A 17,040-nucleotide genomic window follows, 5' to 3' on the forward strand; every position below is an offset into this window, starting at 1 on the left:
GGTCGGGCGGCTCGCTCGCTCAGTCACTCATGCACCAGAATCCTGTGTTACTGAAGCAGTGCTGGGATAGACAGACGTAAGCTGGAAAAGGGGAGGGGCAGGGCAAATTTGAATGAGGATATTTCTTTTGTGAGTAAGTCTGTTTAGCTTTAGGAAGTAGGAGCTGCTGATAACTTGTTAAAGCAACACCATCGTTACTCTCTCCATCTACAAATGTCACTCGTAACTCTGTCCAGAATGTGTTTCTGAGTGGTCCTGGTATTCTGCTTCCTTTTCTAGGTCTGTGATTTTTTAGGAAAGCTGCTTTATCTTACACATCTCCAGCTGACAGAGTGGACAAAAGATGACAAACATCACTCGACATCTCGTCACAGTGAGTGCCTTCCCTTGAGTGATGTTTTTCATGCATTTTTCCTCATGTGCTCATTCTTCCTCATTACTTTGCAGCACCTTCTGACGTTCTCGCTGCAGAACGGGGAAGTGCAGAGCGTTGAGGAAGCTCAGAACCGTCTTTCCTTCCTGGCTCAGAATAAAAAGCTATGGAGTCAACAGATGTACCTGGATGTAGGAGCAGGGGGCATTTATCTCAGAGACGTACAGAGTCAGGTGAGGGCAGGCGCGTGAGTTTTAGCAGGTTATGAGCGGCTCAGTGGATGATGAAGAGATTTAAATGTGCTCAGCTGTGAAATACCACACATATTTGCATCCACAATGACCATCAGTTCTATCTACCCTTGCAGGATGAGCTGGAGAGCTACGCTTTCAGATCCATCTTCCGCTGTGAAGCTGTTAACACAGAAAAACACTTCCCATCCCTCCTTATGTTAGTCTGCCAAGGTGAAGATCAGAAGAAGCCAGACATCCACTTCTTTAATTGTGAAAAGCTGAAGGTGAGTGCTGACAGTGCGAGGAGATTCCCCAAGAGTTGTCCTGGATGAGTCATAGGGTCTATTTGCATCAGGTTTTACCAGTGATGCCACTTACATGTTGTCATTTTAAATAGGCAGAGCAAATCTGCGACGAAGTCACGTTGGCAGTTTCGACTTCCACCGCCAGCAAGAGTAAGCTGCCCCCTGATGACCACAGGTACAGTGACTGTCATAATCACGCACCCACGAAAGTGCATTTCTTGGCACGGTTTTAATGGGAGGCCATGCTTCTGCGTTCACAATCACATTGCATGGGTGGAGTTTAATTGGCAGCCACAAAAAGGAAACTCAGACCCACATCCCATTTAAAGTAGTTTGATTTTCGCCGTCGTTGTCATTATGTCGCATTTTTCCACTGAGTCAAAGCAGCTTTGTGTTGCCATCCACCTGTGTGGAGGCAGAGAGAGGGAGGACAAACAGTATAAACAGCTGAGAGAGAGCAAGCGAAAGACTCGTTCTACCGGTTTCTACATAACTTAAGAAGGTGTGACAGAGATAGCAAGGCCATTGTGACGGAGAGTAGAGAACGCAAAGGGAACAGAGGCGAAGGCTCCAGGCACAATCTGGCTTTGAGAACATTTCTCTTTAAAGGACACGTGAAGGGCAGAGACATGTGGTAAGAGAAACAGCAGGAGCCTTTTGTATTTACATCAGAATTTAATTAATATTTCTAAAAAGGTGAAGTCATCACTGTTAGGTTACTTGTATTTTTTTGGATAAAAAAGTCAAGGCAGACTCACTGTTTTTATTGCTTGCTAATGTAAAGTGTTTGTGTTTAGCGTGGAAACGAGTATGCAAAATTAGGATGTTCACTCTTTCTTCATGGTTGGATAAGGGCTGGAGGATTGACTCTTTACCCCTTGTAAGCCTACTGGGAGTAACCTTTAAAGCTCCTTTTTGAACTAAGTGCCTTCTGTCATATTTCAGACCTGCTTATTGGACAAAAATGACTGGGTTTGCATTAGAAGTTAGTGAGAGTGGTCCCTGTTTACGCAGCTACCCTTGGAAAAACCTGGAAACTGTTCTACTGGTCGTAAAACCACATCTTTATTGATATATACTGAGGCGTCAAAACCCATCATTAAGAGTGCTGGGGAGGTCATCAGATGTCTTCTTTATAAGGGAAAGGGTTAAATCTTAGAGGCGCCGCGTTGATTGAGGAGTGCACATAGAGGTGTTTGGAGCTCTTACCAAGAGGGTGCTGCTGTTACGGCATTAAATGTGAGCTTGTTAATTTGACTTCTTGAGCCCTTGCTGAAGGGCGTCTCATTTGCTGGTGCTGAGTGTACACCTGCACCATCATCAACAAAAACACTGTTATCACCTTTTAACCCGTAGTGCCGTGTTGTGGGAGAAGCACTGAATCTTTCCTCTCACCCCGCAGGCTTTCTCAGAGTGGAGGAGATGTGTTCGACCCCTATAACATACCAAGTCCTCCCATGCTGCATGCTCCTAATCCCCCACCTGTCAACCCTCCACCTTACCCTGGACCCAGAGGTAAGAAAAAAATAGAAGACTTCTTTCTCCACATGCATGCCTGTTCAGTAGTGCTTCAGAATTATTCAGAAGGGTTGGGAAAGTGAGCAGGAGGAAAGGAGAGAAGCGACAGGTATTCGAGGCAAACGTCTCTCCAGAGCACAGAGATGGCTTTGTCAGCTTGTGTTTGTGAGAGGGCGGCTTTGGGTAGTGCAGAGATGAATGAACATGGATAAACTGAGTCCCCTGCTCTATTTCACAACAGCAAATGGCGGACCTGATATCTCTTTCCTGGGAGCAGAGAGAGAAGTGGTAAGCCAGCTCATCTCTTTTGTGTCTTTTGTCGCCACTTTTGGCTGCTTTTCACGTAACGAAGGCAATTCTTCTTTCCTCAGGGGATCCTTAATCACTGTTTCGATGAAATCGAGGCCTTCATGGGCAAGCTGCAGCAGACTGCTGAAGCTGCAACGGTGCTGAACCAAAGAAAGAAGAAGAAGAAGAAGAACAGTAAAAAGCAAAGCGCTGAAGGTAAGAGGGAGATGCATAGATTTCTCCAGTTTCTCTAGTTTGAAGCAACTGTCACACTGCTGTTATATTTTGTTCCCAAACAACAGACGAGCTACTCGCCACAAAAGCTCGCCCTCCACCAGATGGGGAATTCGTTGATATCTTCCAGAAATTCAAATATTGCTTCAGCCTCTTGGTATGTATACCATCAAGTCCAGCTTCATTACTTGCTTACTCATGGCAGCTGCATATTCATCGCCTCTGTTTATTTCTCAGGCTCGCCTGAAATCAACCATCACCAATCCTTCTTCAGAGGACCTCATTCACCATGTGTTCAAGCCTCTGGATATGGTGAGTCAGGGTTATAAACTCTACCTCAGCAACTGTTGTTGCTATTGCTGTAAATATGAGGTGTAGTCTTTCACTGCAGGGGAGCATGACCAACCTCTTCAAATAAATCCGTGTGACACGTAATGCCATGCGGGGGCAAAGTCAACTGGGGGTAAATGCCTGGATTCGAAAGACACATTCTCTGCTTGAAGGCCCAATCAGGCAGCGTTTTTGTTCCTGATGTTAGTGGACATCAGTGCAGAACTGTAAGCATGTGTCATGTCAAAATAATGGAAAGTCTTCAGAGTAGTTCAGCGATGTTGTCAAAAGCTACAGCTTCTATTCAGTGTTTACACAGGGCAGTTCCCTGCACAGCGGCCTGATTGAAACCCTAAGCACACCAAAAATGCAGCATTTGTTTGATCTACACAGTTTCCTTGGCTGTATTTGTATGCGGGCAGGGGTTGTTGGTGCATGCCTCTCAAACATTTGGTTTAGATTTGAGCTTGTCTTGAAACTAGAAGGGCCACTTTGTTGTCCCTCAACGCCTGTTTTAAATTAAGACATTGGTAAGTTCCATCTGGGGAAAAAAGGTGGGCCATTTATGGCTGCTTTTTTTTTTTTTTTAGAAATCAAGTGCCTTTAGATTATCATTTATTTACTTTGATTTCATGGAAACGTCCAATGCCCTTCATTAAAGTGTCAACATCACTCATGATGATACACTGTGAGTTAGCAGAAATTAAAGGAATATTTCAAAGAATGTTCTTTCATTTTTCCACTCCAGTATGAATCAAATAGGGTGAAACGGGTGTGTTTGATTTGTGTAAAGTGACACACCTGAATGGGAACACGCAGCCTTGTCTCTCAAAGACGTGCGTGTGCCTCTTCTTGTGTGCTTTGGCTTTTGTGTGCAGATGTATCCATTAGGCTTTTTACATTTGTTTTTACATCTGTGGTTTGATGTTCGGCTATCAGGCAGAAGAATGGACGGTATTGTTGTTGCAGTTTGCTAGAACCATCAGCGATTGTTAAGACTTTGAATGCCAGATCCATTATAGCAAACGTGGGAACATCAGTTCAGTTTGATTTATATAATGCCAAATCCCAACAACAACTGCCTTAAGGCGTTTCATATTGAAGGAAAAGAAATTATAATAATATAGAGAAAACCCCAACAATCACTTGGCCCCTTTGAAAAAGCACTTTGGCAACAGTAAGAAGGAAAAACTGCCTTTTAACAGGAAGAGACCTCCAGCAGAACCAGGCTCAGGGAGGTGCAGCCATCTGCTGCGAACACTTGTGGGTGAGGGGAGGAAGAAAGGATAAAAGACACACTGATTTTGTCTCATCTGTTGTTGTTGCACAGATGGTAAAAACAACAGGAGGACCAGCTTTTGGAGCCGCCATATCCAGCCCTGCCCTGACCAGCTCTGCGGTGTCCCTTCTACAAGATGCCCTGACTGAGGAGGAGAGGCAGCTCTGGACGTCGCTGGGACCCAACTGGACACACCCTCGGTCGGTATCAATGCTTGTCTGTCTCTTACTAGTTGTGAAACTGGTGTTTTATTTTCCAGAAATCTAAAAAGGCAGCACATTAAAAACTTCCAGTCTTGGTGTTGTATCAAACTCAACTCTGGCCAGAGGCTGTGGAAAGGGAGCTTTTTGCCTCTGTTGATTGTTATGTGTCACCTTTTTACATTTTTGGGTTCACTGAAGATTTTATCTGCTGAAGAGCAACATCTTTGTTTCAACCAAGCAATATTTTTGTACTTCGTTTCTCTTGAAATCATTTGTTTTACCTGCGTTTTGAAATAAGCAGATTTTTTGAGACAGGAAATTAAAAGAGACGTTTTTTTGCTCATATCCAGTTCCATATTTTTATTCTTGGACTGAAAGACTAAAAAGCAATCCCTATTTGTCTTCTTCGGTCTTTTGTCACAGCACCTCAGTTTTAGCTCATGGGGTGAGGGTCCCCTTACTTTAAGACAAAACTTTCCTCTGATTGGCTGACAGCTGAAGCCTGAGCTTTGAGCCCTCAGGGATTCTTTGAAAGTTTGGCCATGTTTAACAGGACCCTCCATCAGGCTCCATTTTGACAGTATTTATATAATAAGAAGCATAACAAATCCACTTAAGGCATTTTGGGATTTATTGATTTCTCATGTTAAGAAAAGGGAACCGATGGATTAGCTGTCAAATGTACATAAGGCCTATTATATTTAATCTTGTAAGCAAGCTTTAAGAGGAAAATCCAATGTCATAACTTCCATCAATGAAAACTGCTTGAATAACAATCATAGTTTTGGTTGTTGAGCTCATTGAAGGCCAAGGCAGTGACTTGTTCTGCTCTCTCAGGTCTCAGCTGCGTGGGCCTGTAGCTCCATACACCCCAGTGTTCTTTGATGGCTGGAAGCCAGAAGCCTTGAGGCCTGACGGGCAGGTTTGGGAGGATCCGGTCGAGTCACAGCACAAACTCGAAGCCCTTCGAGAAAAACAAGAGGTGTGGAATACTTCTATATCGTGATTTAGAAGTCATTAATCGTAGATCAGTGGAAACAAGAACTATGCATGAGTGTGTAAAAGGACAACACAGGGGTTTAACATACTAACGCATGAATAAACCTTACGTACAGTAAACAGTGGAGATACACTTTCCGCTTTTTGACAGATCAGCTCACATTTCTGTCCATCCCTGCTAAAAACTGTATAAGGTTCACAGTTAGTTCTTTGTTTTTTTTAATAACACCTTAGTTTCTCAAACTTTAATGCAGTCAGCCTTACCCAGATATACACTGACATTATATTTTTCTACATATTTTATGCATTTTGTGCTAACTTGTGTTGACTTCACTTGTCTAATTTTTTTTGCTCCCACAGCAACAACCACCTCAGCCACCAAACGATGACACGTAAGTCATCTACAAGACATAAATCAATGAACTGCTGTTTTTGTTGTTATTGTTGTTTGTTTGTTTGTTTTTTTAACCTCGACTAAATAAAAACAAACTTTGTCTCATTTTATCAGAGATTCACTCCCACCGGGGCCTGACAGACTCTACTGCTGCAGTTATGACTTCATTGCCAGGAACAGCAGTGAGCTTTCAGTGCAGCAGGGGGAGACACTGGAGGTAACAGAATCAAACTGTTTGTAAAAGCACACAGTAAAGCAAGTCATTTTATGGCGCACTCAAGGAACCATCAAAAAGTCCTGTTTTTCATTGTTTGACAAAAGCTATTTGCAGTTGTTGATACACTTTACAGCCCTCTCACTGACAGCAACCCTCTCTGTCTGACAGGTGATCGAGTCATCCAAGCGCTGGTGGAAGTGTCGTAATCGGTTTAACCAGGTCGGCTTCGTCCCCTTCAACATCCTGGAGCCCATGGCTCACATAGACAGCCCTGTCCACAACAGACCCCCCAGTGTAAGACGGCAAAAAAGACACCCACACACATGCATGCACACATGAAACACACAAGCACGGCTTTGCTCTCATCTGATCGTTCCATCAGAGCAAACTCATTTTTTTCTTCACTCCACGTTCCTTCAGGTTCCAGCTGCGCCTCCACTTTCCAAGAATGTCACTCTCGCCCCACCCAGCCCCCCTGCTCTTCCCAAAACCACCCCCACCCACTCCCCACAGCGCCCACGCAGCTTACCATCATACAACCAGCATGTGCAAGCTGTTGAGGACAATGACAAAGGTAACGGACTACAGCTTTATGTGTCCTAGACTGTGGCTCTGTAGTGTAGCGGTTTGCACGTTTGCCTAACAAGTGAACCTTTCCCAATTTTTCCCAATTTGATCCCTGGAAGAGACACAAATCCCTTTGTGGTTGCGTCAGGAAGGGCATCTGGTGGAAAAATCAACCAAATAAAGGATGCAGAGTCTAAAATGCTGTGGCTCACCTCCCCTCTGAATAGAAGAGCAACTGCTTTTTACTCTTGCTATTCCTCTATTTTATTTGAAGCAAGAAATTCCATGCAACTAAACTAAAGTAATTTAAGCTTGAAATCTTAAAGGAAAAAAAATGAAAAATTGCCCCAAACTAATAAAAGAATGTTGCCAAAACAATGTCACTTAAGGTCCACTTGGTAGCTGTTGTGGATCTTAAAAACATATCACACAGTCTTTAATAATCATTCAGTTTGTGTGGATACATTTTATATGTAGATGATGAATTATTAAGGTAAGTACAGTCATACTCTGGAATGGGAAATATAAGATTTATTTTAAAAGTTCTATAACCAAAATGTAAAAAAAGATACAAAAAAGCACAGTGATAGGCTACTCATAAGTCACCTAATTATGGGTTCATTATTTTGGATTTAAACCATGTTCTCATGTTTTAAGATTAACCTTTGAGCTATGTCTTTCCTCCACTGAGTCCTGCATTTATATTATTATTTGAGCATGAAAGTGACCGTTACTTCTTTAAACTCCAAATTTTTCAGTCACGCTGGTAAATGATGAGCTGCTCCAGAGACTGACGAATGGAAAGTCCAATCTGAACAAGCCCCTCATCATCCCTCGCTCTGCAGACACCTCCCTCCCCCTTGACTACAACTCTCCTCCAGAGGAGGTGGCTGAGTGGCTCAGAGGGAAGGGCTTCAGCAAACCGTAAGTGACTGCAAACCAAATAAACCACGGTTTGTGTATAAGCAGGGAATGCTGGCTCTACACGTGTGTTTTGCCATTACATGGATGAACGCAGCGGCTCCACCAGAGTATCCTCTGAAGTCCATTATGTTTTGTGTCCCTCAGGACAGTGTCATGTTTGGGTGTGCTGACAGGCGCCCAGCTGTTCTCTCTCAACAAAGAAGAGCTGAAAGCTGTGATTCCAGAGGAGGGTGCCAGAGTGTACAGTCAGCTCGCTGTGCAAAAATCACTGCTAGAGGTAAACGACAAGGGAACTGCTATATCTTTTAAAGGGAAGCCAAATCAAAGCCTTCAACATTAACATTTTTATTGGTCTTAGGAAAACTAAACATGATCATTTTTGGCAGGATGCAAAAACACAATTATGAGTGTAATCAGTGATTTAAAATTACTTACTTTGAACATATTTTCATTCATCTTTTATCTTTCATGCTGGACTGAGGACATATGATAAATTCGGATCAGCAGACAGTCTAATCCAAACAGAACAAAATTCGTATTTTCAAGTCCCACTTGCCATCCAGATTACCCTGGAAGAGTCTTATAATTCAGGAAAAGATTAAGAGACATTAAAAATGCATTTGTATGTGTTACAAATTTTACATTGGTATTTGGATTATTTTGGAAAGAAAGGCCAGCATCATTTTTTAGGCTTTTATTGGCTTTTATCTCTAGTTTTTGTGATGTCCAAACTTCGTCCCATATTTTGACGTGTGAAAGAAACATGCTGGAAACGTGCTGACAGGCCATTTAAAAAAAATACATCTTGAAATGTATTCTACATATATGGATTTCACAAAAACTTTCAGTGTTGAGCAGAAGACTCACAATAATTTGAGATGGAATGACCTGAACTCAGTAGCATGAGGTTTAAATTACTGTAAACAGCTGATGCTTTTCATCTCATTGCTACACAGTCTAAATTGATTTCTACTTTTTACAGGATGCCAGAAGGGCCACAGAGCTGGAGGCAGTCATGGAGAAACAGAAACTGAAGGTTGATCTGAAGCTGGAGAGCAGTACATTGTGAGGAACAGCATCCACATTGTGAAGAGCGTTACATGAAGGACTGTGTTTTCCCGTCCCCAGAGACCGAACATGTGGCAGTAACCTGACTATCTAACATTAAATCACGGCATGAGGGTCATACGGTATTATTACCTGATGTTAAAACCGAGCTTTCTGTCAGCAATATGAGACGTAGGAATTTAATATAACCAGGTGCCGTGCAAACTAAAGGGGACTGATTTTGCTTTTCCTTATTTTATGCCATATATGTACAGTTACAGTGTTTTTTGTGTATGCTCATATTAAACATGGACACAGTTTCAAACAGAGATCGGAGCACGTACAAGTAAACCAGGAGTCAAAAGGTCAGATTTCAAAGGGCTCCACCAATTTTTATGGAATTTTTTTTCTACTCTTGACTTTATACAATGGTGCAAATACGACACACCTCAGGTACACAGCTCCTCAGGTGCACAGCTCGGGCTGTTTAAACCCTCTGGTTGCAAGGGCCAGCCAATCAGAAGAAGGCTGGCTTAAAGAGAGGGGAAAGGGAACTAGAGTGGTTTGTTCCAGGATGAATTGAAGTGTTGGACTTTGACCCAGTATAAGAAAAATAAGAATTAATCTGAGCTGTGAATCTTGCAGTGGTTCTCCAGTAGAATGCAATAAATCTAAAAATGGGAATGAGTGTAAGAGAGCCCCCTTAAATATTTTAACACTGAAGTGCTCCGTTTGTAATGCATGTTCATTTTAGTGTAACAGCTGTCTTCTTCTCTGCCTAATTAACTTAAATGAAATGTATTTATCTTTGTAATACACATTTGTAAAAATTCAGCCATTATTATCACATCTTAACAATGACATGACCTTGTCAACACAATTCAACACACAATAAAATTCCAAATGGTGCTTTTTTCTTTTTTTAATTGAGACTTTAAAGAAAGGTTTCCAGCAGAACAAACAGATATGACTTCACACATTAGGTAAAGCAGTGCATCCATTAAAATCTGTTTGCATTTAATCATAATGGAAAAGAAATCTGTTCAAGTTGGGCCAAAAAATGTTTAAATTTTTCACTTAAAGGTAAGTAGATCTGAACTTGATCATTTCTGAACCTACTGCTTCACATGCTGACACAAATTCTAAAGATATTGTTTATTTGCAGTATGTTAAAAAGAAATCAAGATAGAAAGAAATGATAAAGAGACTTGCCACCAATATAGATCAGAAGATTTCACTTATACTGAAGAAAGTCACCTGTAACCTGATCACTTATGATAATAAAAAAAGACAAAAAGGGAGGCAAGTTGGATACTAATGCTAACATCTTTAAAACCTTTGAATTTAAAACTTTAAGTGGATTTTAGAGAACTAAGCACTGAAGACCATTATGTAGACAGACATTCGAGAACTGCACTGAGACAGCGAAACGAAATCTTCAAGGAGGGAAATGAGGAGGGGGGAAAAAAACCAAGAAACTACTTGACAAGACTAGGCTTTTTTAGACAATTAGTCAGCCTAGGATATATTTACAGACAGATTTTTTTTTTTTTTTATCAAAAGACCATCAGATAATAATAAAAAGAACATGGACCAGTTACATTTTTATGCTCCAGTCCAGCAGATCAGTTTGCCTTTTCTAGTGGACACATTTCAGGGCAGTAACAAGACAAGGGATGGACTGGATAGAGACAAGCCACCGAGTTACAGATGTGGGTATTAAGAGTACACTCCACTACTGACCAATAACCTGCCAAATCCCAAAAAAATCAGATGTATCTGATGCTATTAAAAAAAAAGAAAGGAAAAAAAAACAACTAAACAGAAAAACTCAATTTTATACTTGATAGTATGTGTGCACTCTGGCTGCACTAAAGCAAAGAAAGGAGGCAGGCGGGAAAACAGAGGGGTGGGGTGTCGAGGCAAGGTGTTTAACATTAGGATATTATAAATGGACAGACGGGAGGAGGCTGTGGTGTTGTGGTCATGGATGGAGTTTGGTCTTCAGAGGTCCCCCGTGTCTCTGTCGTCTGCCCTGCGGGAGTCCGACCTGCCATTCATACCATCCCTTCTGTCTCGCTCCCGTGACCGGTCTCTGGATGAGCGGTCCCGGTCCCTGGACGAGCGCTCTCGATCTCTGGATGACCTGAGCGACAAAACGATATGAGATATTCAGGTTAGTAACACAAATACAAAAGAGCAGTTGAAAAAAAGACAAGGATTGTATGTGTAAAATGCCAAAACACAAGCTTGAGCCAGATAAAGGGCTCAAAAAAAGCCCATGTAATTGTTGTTTCCTTTTATTTTCACTGACTGTTCTTAGGTGACGCAATCAGTATCCCACAGATCTCTGTGTGTTTGCTCAATTCTCTTTCATGGGAGTATAGATTAATAAGGGTTTTCATCTGTGTTTACTTGTGTCTGGAGCTCTGCTCGTGGCTGTGACGGTGTCCTCGGCTGCGTGAGCGGGATCGGCTGCGATGCCGTCTCCTCCTCTCCCTGGAGCGTGAGCGGGAACGGCGCCTGTCTCGTGACGAAGAGCGTGAGCGTCTCCTTCTGCGGTCACGAGAACGGGACCTGGCAAAGACAGCATATTTCATTGAACAGAACAAATCGGACTCATAAAAGACTGGAACGAATGAACTGACATATAGAAGAGGGAGCTTCCTTACCTTCTGTGCTCTCTGCTCCTTGATCTGGTCCTATAAAATAAAACCACAGAGTTAAACAGTAAAACACGCACTGCTGTAAATGTCATCGGAATTTTAACATCGGCACTCACCTCCTCCTCATCCTTTCCTCCTTCTCCCTTTCTTCTCGTCTCTTTAAGCGCTCCTGATTCCTCTTCTCCTGCTTCTCGACCACAGTTTTCTGATAAAAATAAATAAATAAAATAAAGTCAAAACAAACAAATATCTAAAGCCTTTACATCATCCCCTCTTTCTAGAGAGTATTCAGCACCATGTCACTCATGTTTTTATGAGCTGGCTGTAAACAAGGTATACACACCTTTAGCTGGTCCAGTTTTTCTCTGATCTGAATGAAGCCGAGGTGAAGCTTCCCGCCAAAATGGTCAGCCAAACGACGGTCGTTGTCATGGAGACCAAGGTAAGCAGAGCACACCTCACACACCCGAAGCTTCTGCTGCTGAAAGCTTGAGGCTGGCATGGAGTTTCTGTATTCTTCCTGAAATGGTTCAAGAGGGAATAAAAGAGACAGTGAGGTGTCAGAAGTTCAGAGAATTAAGAGATTGAAAGCACCACAAGCTTGAAGTTCTAAGAGCTCATTCCTTACCTCTGCATCCTTCTTCTTCGTGCGGACCTTCTCCACCTCTTGCAGGACTTTCTGAGCCTCATCCACATTGCCCTCAGCTCCGAGCTGTTCAGCCTTGGCCAGGAGCTTTCCTATTTCCTCATTTAGCTCATGCACCTTCTCTGCCTACAAAACAGCCACACCAACACAAGAGACAACAGGTTATGTTGAGCAAAAAAACACACTGACAGGGTCCACTGGATGTTGCATAAGGAAAGCCAGACTTTATGAAGCATAAAAATGTTGCATCATTCACCTTTGCTGCCACCTCTGCACTGATCTCTTCTTGAGTCTCAGCCAGGCGCTTCTTGGCCAGTTCTGTCCTCCGATCACAGTCCACAATGAAAGACTCTAGGTGATCCACTGCCTGTAGGAGCAAGACCTTTTATTAACACACTCAGCAGTCACTTACTTTCTTACTTAACTACTTGGCAAGTACAAATGTTTTGATTTGCACTTGCATCGTTTCAAAAACACTTTTGGCACGAATGGTGGTGACTTGCAAGATAGACAGATAGACACTTTATTCATTCACAAGGGAAATTATTGTGTTACAGCAGCACGATAAAGAATACAAGTAGTACTCTTTAACTATGTTTATTGATTTATTGTAAAGTAAAAGTGCCACAAGCGCACACCCAGGGCCTTAAACCGTGAGAAAAAGCTATTTTTTTTTAATATGCACAACACTGATAAAAAAAAACAAAGAAAATAAAACATAAAAATGAGTTAAAGAAAAGTGAAAAGTCTAAGATTGTGCAACTTGCATTAATAAATAATATGCACAGAATAAATCAGGGAAAAAGCTGCAAGAAGGTATAAAACAGAAAAATGTGTGTGGAATGTGATGCATGACAGGTATGATCACCTGTCGCAGTAAGAAAAGATTCACAGAACAGCACGAATGACTTCCTGACGCATTCTTTTTGAAAGCGGGGTTAAATCATTTTAAGGGAGAAAGAGTTCTGCTGCCTCAGTCATGTGGAGTGGAGCACGTGAAATGGGCCGTCCATGATGGAGAGCAGTTTGTTCAGTCACCTCCTGTCCCTCACTCACTCCAGATTCTGGCCAGTGATGGTTACAGCTTTGCGAATCATCCCCCCCCCCCAAGTTAACTACAAAGCCACCAACTTCAACCTGGTTCTACAAGACATCTTTATTATTAATATATTATTAGTAAAAGGAACCTCACTTACATCAAGCTCAAAGAAAAGATCTCTCTCTTTGGAGGCAATTTCATAATCAGCCCGAAGTGCCAGGTCATGGATCTTAGTGCACTCCCCCAGGTCCATGCGCTATCACCAAAAACACAGACAGACATGAGTTATGCTGCATAAACTCAAACATAAACAAATGATAATGTTTATCTTATAAGTTATAGTACATTCTTTTTTCCTTTTTGAAATTTCTTTCCAACCTCTTAGAAATGAACTGAGTTTTTAAAGCTTTCAGGATGGGTCAAAACTGAAGTTTGTCTCACTTACAGTTCCAGAGAGGATATCATGTGGGCAGCAGTTGAGAAGGTGACTTTTGCAGACTCGTTCGTCAGTGAACTTGACCCTCTGCCGCGTCTCATCCCCTGAAACAGCCCAAAAGAAGAACCAGTGAGACAGCCCTCACATACTCGATAACAGTGGCGAGGTATCCAGTGCTTCAATACATATTATTATATTTGTACTACATACCACAGTTCCATTTAAATACTTTGTACCTATCCAAATGAGTAAAAACTATTTGTATATTGCTGATTGTCAGGGTTTTCATTGTACTTTATTAATGTAACATTACAGGTATCCATTAGTAGAGTAAATGTGCCTCTACTGGACTATATTAATGTATTAATGCAGTAATAAAGGTTGCTTTGTATGTGTGTGGTACTTTGTTCTTATTCTTAGTGCTTACCTTACCCAAGCCTCAAATGGGTTATTATCAGAGCCTCAATTCAGTTAACTTTTTATAAGGCTCAACGCCCACTCTATAAATAATGAGGGTCAAAGGATTGGGCTGGGAGGGGTGTAATAATACAATTTAGGTTTCAGTTAAGTCGTGTCAAGTACAGCTGCTACCTTAATGCTGTATCTTTTTCATTAGAAAATGGAAGATGGCCACTACAACTATAAATAGCGATTTTAAAATTTAAATCAAATGTTCCAGCCAAGCCTTTATTTATAACTGTGAACATTCAAAGGAAATTCAAAACAAGGATGCAAAAGAAATCCAAGGAAAAAAATTTAGGTTATACACACTGCGACTTGCACCACATACTGTACCCTTCTGCATCTTCAAGACCTCAGCTGCAGAATTTTAAACCCGCTGTAGAAAAGTATAAATGGGAACAGTTTTCTCGCGCACACCTGTAGTAAGAAGTTGGGAGTCATACACAAGTCAGATTGTAAATGCTGTGTGCAAAGTTTTTTTTTTGTGTGTGTGGACTGACTGCTAAAATTGCCTTCTGAAAACAGACGTGTAATGGAAAACTGCTCGTTTGGACTCAGCGCGACCAGACGTCTTAGCTCAAGCTGTGTGATACTACTTCAAATAGTAATACTAGTGCCACTGAAGATTTACCCATTTGTGTGATTTTTTTTTTTTTTAAGAAAAAAAAAAGAAAAAGGCTACAATAACTTCCGGAAGGCAAACAAATTGTTTGGATATTCACCATAACAGCTTTAAAAATTATGTGTGACTCACGGCTCGATGAACATGAGGCTTTTCTGCAACTCCTTTGCAGATTGATGTAGGCTGGCAAAGATACACTGAACCTTAATGAATAAAATAAAGGGGCCACAATTGTTCAGTCTGTATGCAACAAAAGTATGGGAAGAATTTGATATCATATCTCATCACACATACACCCACAAGCTCACCACACAAATTCACTCTTACTCTAAAGCTCAACTTGTTAAAAAAACGAAAAAAAGGCTCAGAGCTTCAAATTTTACCCAACCAGCTGTCAGAATAAAATATTTATAAAATGGCAGGGCTGCAAGAAACTGCAGTCAGACCTGACAGCTGATATATTTACACACACATACATACATTTAAATTATGCTTCTTTAAGCGTGTATTATACATGTTTTTCTAACGTTGCACAGCACCGATGTTACAGGTTATGCTGCATCTATTTATTCTATTCTAATCTGCTGCTGTAATAATGTATACACTTCCAATTAATCCCAACTATGGGACTAAATCGGGTTATATTATTTGCCAATTAATGTTTGTATCCAAACGGCTGGAAACTACTAAAAAAGAAAACACTTCATTTAGGACGTCTGTCCACTCATTACTGCGATAATCAAAATTAACGAGCACAGTATTGTACTCCGTTTCTTTTTAAATAAATTCTATTCTCGAGTTAATCTCGAAAGTGTTTTATTATCGAGTATATGAGCTAAATTATTTTTATTCCTTTAGAAAAGTGTTTCATTTTGTTTTTAGAACTCCTGCAAGACCGACTGCAAAGTAAGGTCTGTTTATCGTTTAACCCTTGTTTGGTGTTAGATTACGCTTTATTTAAGCAATACAGCCATGACGACTAATGCAAAGATACTTAATCTCACAGGTTTCTGACAGGTTTACTTGATCTCAAATCCAAGCAGTACTCACATACATGGAATTCACCTGTAAGAGCACAGTTATGAACAAACGTGATACTCGTTTCGTGACAAAGTGTAATGAGGAAAAATCTATCAGAAAATATGGGTGGAAAAACATTTTCATCCGAAAATATATTATCCAAAATATACGTGGGGCAAGCTTCCGGTGTTACGTTACTGTAAGCAAGGAAGGAAGGAAAAATATTTTTTCTCTTTCTAAACACTGAAAACCCGAACACCGCACAAGGGTTAAAATTATGCCAATTAAACTATATAAATGGATACGGTAGCTATCTGGTTTACCATTAACTAAACATTAATTGACGCCAGGAATATATTCTTGTACTCTGTCCAATGCATCCTAGCTTGGCGCCTCACAGTCCACAACAAGTAGCTACGTTTAGCCAACGCACATTACAAGCTAGGAATTTAGTAAAACCTAGAAGTAATAAAAGGGAAACTACAACCTATTAAACTGCAATGAGCCACGTTGGATGCAAACATTAAATCCTCTCATTAATCCTTAACAGGTTGCCTGAATATAACGTTACTTTGTCCCACAGCCCTTTGCAGTACATCCATTCATGCAGCTCTGTCCATCACACGCCAACACAAGCCAGCCTCAGCAGTGGCTCCATCTTGGCTAGCTAGCTCGGCTAGCATGCTACAGCAACTCACCGTCCCTCGCTGTTCCCATCAGCTGGTCGAGCAAAGCTCTCATTTGAGCTTGGGCAGACATTACTGCGGTTCTTCCGTCGACAGGGTTAGATAAAAGTCAATCAACTTGAAAACGGTTCCTCTGTTTTATCGGCTTATTTGAGAATTTATTTATCCAAGCATCTCCCTTTGCTGCTTCTCCCTCTATTTCTTCAACTCGCCCGTTTCCGTCCAATATCCGGGAAATGACGAAACTATTCTGTAGCCTCGCTAAACCAGGAAGTCCCCAAATTCCGTCTAAACGTGCCAATCGAAACGGCCAAGTACGAGTACAACAACCAATCACAACACGTTTACTGATAGACCCTGAGCTATGACTATCAGGCAACAGCTTTTCGCCATAGGCATTCATCATGTTGAAGCACCCCTTGCTACAAGCAATACCCAAATTTAGGTAAATAAATCTTAATGTTAAGGTTCATGTTGTTTCGGAGGTTTCAATATTATTTGAATGTGTACATTTTCAATGTGTAGCGCTACCTGTCAGACAAATTCGGGGTA

General features: G+C 41.3%; 2 protein-coding genes across 3 annotated transcripts; one reads left to right on the forward strand and one right to left on the reverse strand.

Annotated features, from left to right (window-relative positions):
• The first annotated feature begins 343 nt into the window (after positions 1 to 343).
• On the forward strand, positions 344 to 9,219 carry LOC134632983 (epidermal growth factor receptor kinase substrate 8-like protein 1). Its single transcript, XM_063481858.1, has 18 exons — positions 344 to 373; positions 448 to 606; positions 741 to 890; positions 1,004 to 1,086; positions 2,314 to 2,426; positions 2,671 to 2,717; positions 2,801 to 2,933; positions 3,020 to 3,108; positions 3,189 to 3,263; positions 4,612 to 4,760; positions 5,601 to 5,745; positions 6,123 to 6,154; positions 6,271 to 6,373; positions 6,542 to 6,667; positions 6,794 to 6,947; positions 7,699 to 7,864; positions 8,009 to 8,141; positions 8,847 to 9,219. Exons 1-18 carry the CDS (start codon positions 344 to 346, stop codon positions 8,931 to 8,933), a joined length of 1,974 nt encoding a protein of 657 aa, XP_063337928.1. The 3' UTR covers positions 8,934 to 9,219.
• Positions 9,220 to 9,815: 596 nt separating this feature from the next.
• On the reverse strand, positions 9,816 to 16,720 carry luc7l (LUC7-like (S. cerevisiae)). Of its 2 annotated transcripts, XM_063481426.1 has the most exons (11): positions 16,501 to 16,526; positions 14,915 to 14,985; positions 13,708 to 13,802; positions 13,420 to 13,518; positions 12,480 to 12,590; positions 12,206 to 12,349; positions 11,921 to 12,097; positions 11,694 to 11,782; positions 11,584 to 11,613; positions 11,327 to 11,488; positions 9,816 to 11,057 (listed from the first exon to the last, which is right to left on the reverse strand). In XM_063481426.1, exons 4-11 carry the CDS (start codon positions 13,513 to 13,515, stop codon positions 10,916 to 10,918), a joined length of 951 nt encoding a protein of 316 aa, XP_063337496.1. In that variant the 5' UTR covers positions 13,516 to 13,518; positions 13,708 to 13,802; positions 14,915 to 14,985; positions 16,501 to 16,526; the 3' UTR covers positions 9,816 to 10,915. The 2 variants fall into 2 exon arrangements, with proteins under 2 accessions (XP_063337496.1, XP_063337495.1); XM_063481425.1 differs by lacking the exon at positions 14,915 to 14,985 and having other exon boundaries at positions 16,501 to 16,720.
• Between the last annotated feature and the right edge of the window lie 320 nt (positions 16,721 to 17,040).

The sequence above is a fragment of the Pelmatolapia mariae genome, linkage group LG8 (assembly GCF_036321145.2).
Source record: "Pelmatolapia mariae isolate MD_Pm_ZW linkage group LG8, Pm_UMD_F_2, whole genome shotgun sequence".
NCBI classification, from domain to species: domain Eukaryota; kingdom Metazoa; phylum Chordata; class Actinopteri; order Cichliformes; family Cichlidae; genus Pelmatolapia; species Pelmatolapia mariae.

Coding starts and splice junctions, on each gene's coding strand:
- LOC134632983 (XM_063481858.1), top strand. CDS start 344: ATGACAAACATCACTCGACATCTCGTCACA. Junction 374..447: donor TCACTCGACATCTCGTCACA/GTGAGTGCCTTC, acceptor ATTACTTTGCAG/CACCTTCTGACGTTCTCGCT. Junction 7,865..8,008: donor GGGAAGGGCTTCAGCAAACC/GTAAGTGACTGC, acceptor TGTGTCCCTCAG/GACAGTGTCATGTTTGGGTG.
- luc7l (XM_063481425.1), bottom strand. CDS start 16,561: ATGTCTGCCCAAGCTCAAATGAGAGCTTTGCTCGACCAGCTGATGGGA. Junction 13,803..16,500: donor GATGGGAACAGCGAGGGACG/GTGAGTTGCTGT, acceptor GGGCTGTTTCAG/GGGATGAGACGCGGCAGAGG. Junction 11,614..11,693: donor GAGGAAAGGATGAGGAGGAG/GTGAGTGCCGAT, acceptor TTTATTTTATAG/GACCAGATCAAGGAGCAGAG.